Source organism: Micropterus dolomieu, linkage group LG01 (assembly GCF_021292245.1).
Source record: "Micropterus dolomieu isolate WLL.071019.BEF.003 ecotype Adirondacks linkage group LG01, ASM2129224v1, whole genome shotgun sequence".
Lineage (NCBI taxonomy): Eukaryota > Metazoa > Chordata > Actinopteri > Centrarchiformes > Centrarchidae > Micropterus > Micropterus dolomieu.
In genome coordinates this window covers 51,434,298-51,442,196 of record NC_060150.1, presented here as the reverse complement: position 1 = coordinate 51,442,196, position 7,899 = coordinate 51,434,298, and the positions used below count along the sequence as shown (strand labels likewise).

The 7,899-nt window shown below is 42.3% G+C and overlaps 1 protein-coding gene and 1 long non-coding RNA gene across 3 annotated transcripts; one reads left to right on the top strand and one right to left on the bottom strand.

The window, feature by feature from the left end:
* Window positions 1–1,114: 1,114 nt before the first annotated feature.
* On the bottom strand, window positions 1,115–6,844 carry tomm20b (translocase of outer mitochondrial membrane 20b). 2 transcript variants are annotated; one of them, XM_046046245.1, is made up of 6 exons: window positions 4,026–4,589; window positions 3,800–3,807; window positions 2,748–2,794; window positions 2,215–2,296; window positions 1,980–2,122; window positions 1,115–1,689 (listed from the first exon to the last, which is right to left on the bottom strand). In XM_046046245.1, the coding sequence occupies exons 1-6, from the start codon at window positions 4,169–4,171 to the stop codon at window positions 1,645–1,647; spliced, it is 471 nt and encodes a 156-aa protein (XP_045902201.1). In that variant the 5' UTR covers window positions 4,172–4,589; the 3' UTR covers window positions 1,115–1,644. The 2 variants fall into 2 exon arrangements, with proteins under 2 accessions (XP_045902201.1, XP_045902208.1); XM_046046252.1 differs by lacking the exons at window positions 3,800–3,807; window positions 4,026–4,589 and adding an exon at window positions 6,611–6,844.
* Window positions 4,937–7,283, top strand: LOC123969143. The gene is made up of 2 exons (XR_006824641.1): window positions 4,937–5,389; window positions 6,399–7,283. It is a non-coding gene; the product is annotated as an uncharacterized LOC123969143 (long non-coding RNA).
* The last annotated feature ends 616 nt before the right edge of the window (window positions 7,284–7,899 follow it).

Genomic DNA, 7,899 nt, shown 5'->3' with positions numbered 1-7,899 from the left:
CAGTCGTTACAGTCGTTGAGACTACCTGTGGCCAAGACTGAACGACCATCGTTGGTATCTTCACCTGAGGCCAATAGGTTACATTTGTTGAGTTTCCTGGGAAGTGATGAAAGGACAGCATTGTAAGTGGGGGATAAGTGGTGGCGTAGACCCCCTCCTCTGTTCAATGACGGCTTCTCCACCCTGGTGTAGATGCTTCCTTGACACCTCAAACCATCCATCTTCTCTGTCTAAAATGTGCACCTGGTGGTCCTCAAACGAGTGTCCTCTGTCCTTCAGATGTAAGTAGACTGCAGAGTCTTGACCTGAGGAGTTGGCCCTTCTGTGTTGAGCCATGCGTTTGTGTAGTGGTTGTTTAGTCTCCCCAATATACAGGTCTGTGCATTCCTCACTGCATTATACACTGAAGAAGTCCTTTGGATGAGGGACGAAACGTCTTCCAGTATCTTCAACCAAGTCCAGTTGCCCTTGATTTTAACCTTCGTTGGATATGGCTAGATAAGTAAAAGTTTGCAAGGTAAATGTACTTAAGGTATTAAAAGTACTCAATGCTGTAAAGTGTGACCAATTTGTTATGTTAGATTATTATTACATGCATGCATTATTTTGTATAATATAAAAGCAGGATTTTACAGTAGTTGTTGAGAAATGCTGTCAGTTACCCAGAGCCCAAAGTGACGCCTTGATAGTGCTCGCTTTGTCTAACCAACAGCACAAAGCTCAACATTAAAATAAATTAAAGCAGCAAAGCTTAAGCCATTAAATGTTTTTACATGAAAAACGACTTAAACCATCAAAATGGTTTCGTTTCAGCTGTACTGTATAAACTGGAGTTTAACTTATAACAAAAGATCGTAGTTTATAAACTCTTCATGTGTTTGTGTGTAAACATTTTAATTTGTAAAGTAACTGAAGCTTTCAGATAGTGAAGTTAAAAATTACAATATCTGAGATGTGGTGGAGTAGAAGAAAATACTCAAGTCAAGTACCTCAAAATAATATTTGAGTAAATATACTTAGTTACTGTCCAGCAGGTTTTCACCGTACCTGTTCGTACCTGTTGATCCAGCCCCAGACTACATTTAAAGTAAAATAAACTCAAAAGACAACCTCGTACTTTCTTCACATTCTTATTTATTTATTTTGTCCTAAAGAGGGCCGTCCTCTTTAAGACGAACAGAACATTTCATCACTTTCCGAAAGTGTTTCCAGGTCAAGAGCGAAACAGAAAGACGACTGATAACAAAACAATAAATACTGTGAAGCGTCGGCGCCGACAGAAGCTTCCTCTAACTTCCTATTGTGATATAACGACCACGAAGACGGTTCGGACACGGTGGAAACCTGGAGCGGAAGAAGCCGATTCACGTCGTCAACAACCACCGGTCCGGTCAATTAGTACAAAGCTGATGGCGGGGGAACATGGACAGGCGCTTGTGTTTCTCGAGAGACCCTTAATACCCCAGAACGGGTAACTTCAGTTAGAAACAAACACTGGCTGAAGCAGGGATAGAAAACTGATTCCCTTCAGTACGCCTTGATGGGAAGTGATGGACGTCGGCCGGAGTGATGGCAGGTCGTAGAGAGGAAGAGGGGGGATGATGAAGAGGGGGAGGAGGATGGGGTTGTTTCCTGTCGACCCTCTCATTCTATATCGTCCTCGCTCAGACTCTGTGCGTTCACGATCCGCTGCAGGAGCAGAAGACAAACACTCAGAGCTCAGATAATGAACACATGACAGAGTGAACGGTGGGAGTAACCAACCAGGGTGAAGATGGTGGCTACCTGGATCACCTTAGACCAGATAGGGAGATGGGGAGGCTACACAGCTGATTCTGGACTACTTAGAGAGGTGTGGGGGGAGGGGCTACTTGACTGATCCTGGACCATTTACGGGGGAAATCAGGACAACCAGGCTGATCCTGGACCAGTTAGGGAGCTGATGTGGATCTAAATAAAGGATCGGGGGACAAGGTTACCTGGCTGATGCTGGGCAGTTTGGTGAGCAGCATCTGGAAGACGGGCGGCGGCAGAGTCTGCTGCAGCACCTGCAGCAGCTGCTGAGGCTGACCGCACACTGCGATGGCGTTGGTCAGGTGGTCCACACCTTTCTCATAGTCTCCTGTGGAGCCAAACACACAAGACTCTTAGAGACCCCACAGAGACCAGCGTAAGGACTCTGACCTGGAACATCAGACTGTGTGGAGGTGTTACCCTGAGCCAGCAGCTCCTCCCCCAGTTGGATCTCCTCCAGGAAGAACTTCTGCACCGCCTCAGCGTCCTTCAGGTCCGGGAGCTGCAGGACACAACATTTAGCCAGAGGAAGTACATCTGACACGTCTGCTCTCTGGTTTTTCAGCTGCATGCTGGGAGCAAGGAGCCACTCAGCTCATCTCAGAAACCTCCATCAAACGCCACCATCCAATGAGAAGCCAGAAAAAAGCAGCTTGATACTGGTGTTCATTCTGAATAGTAAACCTCGTTCACTTAATGCTAACGTTAGCTTGTTAGTCTGTGTGTTGGAGATCAGTAATTCACTTGAAAGATATTTAATTAGTTAAATGGTTTAATTAGGGTTAGGGGGGTCACAAACATAATTGTGACTAGTTGAATATGTAATTAACAGATTAGTCTGCTACGAAAATAATCCTTAGTTGCGTCGCTACCCCTGTGCAGCTCACTGATTTGTTGTTGTGAATTGATTGACAGGTGATTGCTTCGCTGAAGTGTTCAGAGACTGGTCTCACCTTTGCCATGCCAGCCCTCTCTTTGGCTGCCTTCTGCTTTCTCCTCCCTGCGACAGAAACACAAAAACAAACAGTGTAAATTACAGCAGGAAACAGCTGCAGCACACATCGAAAATCTACAAACCTGTTTCTGCTGTGGATTTAACTTTTCCTTTAAACTTACTGTACCATGGTGTCTCTGCATATACAGCAGGGCTGCAACTAACCAGTATTTACATTATAAATTAATCTGTCGGTTATTTTCTAGATTAATCAATTAATTGTTTGGTCCAGTAAATTTTGAAAAATGTCGATCAGTGTTTCCCAAAGCCCAAGATGGCGTCTCAAATGTCTTGTTTTGTCCACAACCATATGATTCAGTTTAAAGTCACAGGAGTAAAAGAAACAAAAAAATATTCACATTTAAGAGGCTAAAATCAGGATGTTTGATCTTAAAAAAATAAAAAAAAAGGACTCAAAACGATTAATCGATGATCAAAATAGTTGGTGATTGATTTAATACCTGATACAACTAATGGATGAATCGACTAATCGTTGCAGTTTTAATTTACAGTGCTGTGAAAAAGTGATTTCCTGATTTATTAGTTTTCTGTTTTATCACACTGAAATAGTTCAGACCATCACACTTTATTTTCTATATTAGACAAACAGAACCTGAGTAAATACAAAAGTTTCAGTTTTTAAAAGATGATTTTATTTATTAAGAGGCAAAAGCTATCCAACCCTACCTGGGTCTGTGTGAAAAAGTAATTGCCAAACCACGAACTATGATTAACCAACATTTTTGGTAAGCTGAATTTAGTTTCACACCAGCCATATCCAGGCCTGATTACTGCCAGAAATCACTTAAATATCACCTGGCTGAAAAAGCAACACATCATCCAACAATCTAAAGGAATTCAAGAACAGATGAGAAACAAAGTCGTTGATATCCGTCAGTCTGAAAGGGTTACAAAGCCATTTCTAAGGCTTTGGGTCTCCAGTGAACCACGGGGAGAGCCTTTATCCACAAATGGAGAACAGGTGAACCTTCCCAGGAGAGGCCGACTTACTCAAATGATTCCAAGAGCGCATCAACAACTCATCCAGAAGATCATCTGAAGAACTGCAGGCCTCACTTTCCTCAGTTAAGGTCAGTGCTCATCAACAAGAAGTGCAGAAATGGTTCCAAGGAGAAAACCACTGCGGAGCAAAAATAACTAAAGGCTCATCTCACATTTGCCAAAACAGGACTTTTGGCACAATATTTTGTGGACTGACGAGACAAAACTTTTTGGAAGGTGTGTGTGTCCCATTAATCTTGTGTAGAAGTAACAGCGTTTCAGAAAAGGAACGTCACAGCAACAGTAAAATATGGTGGCGGTAGCGTGATGGTCTACGGCTGCTTCAGGACCTGGAAGACTTGCTGTGGTAAATGGAACCATGAATCCTGCTGTCTACCAAGAAATCCTGAAGGAGAATGTCCGGCCATCTGTTGGTGACCTCAAGCTGAAGCGCACTTGGGTTCTGCAGCAGGACAATGATTCAAAACGCACCAGCAAGTCCACAAAAAAAAAAAAAAAGAAGTTAAACAGTCCGTTCATGCTCAAACCCTCCAGCATGGCTGGATTAAAATTCTGTAGAGAAGAGTGGGCCAAAACTCCTCCACAGCGATGTGGATGCGCCAGGTATTGGCAATGCTTGATTGCAGTTGCCGCCACAAGGGCGGCTCAACCAGTTGTGTATGAGGTAATTCCTTTTTCACACAGGGTGTAGCAGTCTATGTATTTCCTGCTATTTTAATTTATTTTTCCCATTAGTTTGTGTGACTCTCCACTACTCTTCTGCTTGACTGGGATCATTCAGAGCACCTGCTGGCCAGAGAGTGTTGCACTGACTCCTCAGCAGGGATTGAGTGCAGCTGTGTGATTCCCTCTTGGCCAATCAGGATGTGGCGACGCCCATTCATACCTGCACACCGGTGGCTCATTCCCGAAGCATTGTGAACAGCTCGCAATGAGTGAAGAACTCGATCCTTAGACAGAGCTAGTCTATATCTCTGTCCCTTGGGGCCAGCTGAGATCCCTTTTGCTGTCTCCTTTGTTTATTGCAGAATAAATAAGAGTACTTTGGCTTTAGTTGAGAGTGGACATAGCGCATAAAGCAGCCCCGGTGTTTAAACAAATAAGTGTACAACTACCTGCTGCCTACGAGCCCTATAGGTTTGTTTTCATTTAAAACCCGTTCCCCATTCATTCTTTTTGTTACTTATTTGAAGAGGCATTTGTTGACTATTAAAGATGCATTATTTCCATTAAAATCAGGAAGGAGGCAATACTCTTTCACAGCACTGCGTTACAATATTGCCACCGAGACGAAAGTCTCTTCCTGTTAAAGAACCACCTGCTGTCTGTGACTGGAAAGGTTTAATGATTGACAGTGAAAACACAGCTCAACAAGTGGAACCTACTTTTAAAAATTATTAACCCTTTTAGAAACTGACTGAATATAATAACTTGTTCCGAAGTTTGCAGGTCCTGACCAAAAAGGCTGAACCTTCACGTTCCCTGAGTAACGCCATAATCTCCATTTGGCTGAAGGCCCAGCTAATAACAAATAACCTAAATAACAGGAAGAGTGGTGCAGGTCTGCAGCCTCCAAAGGTGAAGTACCCAAGTTAAGGATTATTATTCTGATTAGCAGAAGTATTAACATCAGAGTTTAGTTTACTTAGTAACTATAATTTTACACCGGGGCTCGGGTTGTGATCAGGGCGATGTGTGTGACTGCAGTTCGCAAAGCCATCCTGGATAAATAGGATTTAAGAAAAATAACAGTCAGACCAAACTCCATTGAAAAACCCATCAGTTTAACATGACCTTGCTAATATCTACAAGGTGAATACCAGATAGAATAGGACGTGAGGTATTTTAACAATATTTATAAGTATTCTCTTCAATTTGTCATACCTTATCTTACTCCAATGAAATTTCCACTTCAACAGTTTATCGATTACTTATTCAATAAAACTCGATGTGGAAAGCAGCTGCTAGAAAAGGTGATACTTCAAAAGGGCATGCCATCCATGCTGAGAATTAATTAATTCAATCAATGAACATTCACTACTCTGTCTTAGAAGGCTAAGGGAAAATTATGTGAGAGCACCCTGAAAGTGTTTAATACGTATTGGAGTTCAAAACTGACACCAAAAACTTGCAGGTTAACAAAGCAATGCATCCTGCTCACAGTTCATGAAGCAGGGTCTGAGTTAATAAAGTCAGACCGAACTCCATTGAAAAATCTATTAGTTTAACATGACCTTGCTAATATCTACAAGGTGGATACCAAAAAACGACGTGAGGTACTTGAACCATATTTAGGAGTATCCCTTCAGTTTGGCATATGTCATCTAACAGCAATGACATTTCCACTTCAGCAGTGTGTCGATTTTCATTCATTCTTTCAATAAAACTCAGATCAGATCAATAGTTTTTAGGCTTAACGCTAAAAGATTAGGAAAGAGCTGAGATGAAAGCTAAAACGTGGCATTCTCCTGTAACTGGTGTTGCTAGGTTACTATAAGCCGAGTTAAACCTTGTGACCTTGTGGACTAGTGTACGTTCTTAAGTATGCACTGTAAAGTATGTTAACGTTATATGATCATTTATTGAGGACTTTAAAACGGCTGATAATTGAATGGAGTTCGGCGTGAGAGCCGAACGAGCCTGACTACAGAGCCTTTGAGACAAGCTAATCCCGCGACAGCTTTTAAAGCGGCAGCCAAACCCGATGCGAACCGAACCACACCGGACCGGACCGGACCGGACCGGGTTCGGGGAGCTCCCAGGCCCGATGAAGGTGAGGAAGAAGAGGTCAGCACTCACGTTCTCGCAGTCGGTTCTTGAAGTTGGGGTCACTCCGTCTTTTCCTGTCGAAATAGATGCAGTAACCGACGAGCAGAGCCCCGCACACCCCGGCGGCCAGCGCGCTGGTCTTACCGCCCATCATGGCTCCCGGGACCCGGTCGGTTTGAGGCGGATTAACGGGTAAATGAACGGGTTCCTTCTCCGGTGGTCGGTGTTTGTGAGGGAGCTGGCGGAGCGGCTCGGGGCAGGAAGGACCCGGAAGGACCCCGGCGGTTGACAGCTTGTAGCCGTCTGTAGGATGCCTGACTGGAAATGTGAAGAAAATAAATATAAAGAAGCTGGAAAGCGTTTGAAGAAATTAAATAACACCGCTTAATTTATTAAAAACAACAATAATAAGTAGTAGAAATATATGACCCTGAATAACACATTTTCCTTTATTTCCTAAAATAGAGACTGCTGTGTTCCTGCTGCCTGGAGTTATTTTCATTCAAGTGTTCTGCATGTTGTTAATGTGTATTAAAACTATTTATATTAGGTGTCCATCCATTCAAGAAAAGGTATTCTGTATGGCAAAACCTTTGGTGATTAATGGTTAAATAATTATTAAAAACAGGCTTTTTTCTCACCTTTACTCAAAACACAATGAAACTTCAGGAGCTGAAAGTAAACATTAATGGAAGCTTTAAAAGACATGTTTTTTCAATATGGAAATAAGGTATTTCCTCATTAAATATGTGCTTGTTTGCATATCACACAAATCCATTTTTCCAGCACATTGTTAAGAGTCACATGTTTATCAAACAATTGTTTTCTCATGAATTTATTCAAAATCTACCACTCATATGTGTGATGGACCCTGTTTTTCCAGTTATATGTATATGTCTTTATTGTTATAAGAAACTGTGCGTAAAGTCACGATGATCCAACTGCTTTCAAGGTCGAGGAAAAGCCAACACTATAGAAACACACTTAGCATAAAAATGACTATCACGTCTCTTGTAGATATCTGATATATGGACTAGCTAACATTGTGCTCTAGAAAACAAGCTTTCAAATGACATATGATTCAATATGGAGAGTTTTTACATGGATAATACTAACAAAGATGAAATGTACTGAATTAAATGGTAATTGAGAATTACTTCTAGCCAGAGCTGTAGCCAGGACTTTTACAAATGATGAGTCTAACAGACCCCCAATGAAGCTTAATGGTGCTTTCAGACCAAAAGCGAAGCGAGCGTTCGGGGCGGTGAGTTTACATACAAAGTCAATGCAAAGACGCGTAGAGCCGTAATATCCTGTCG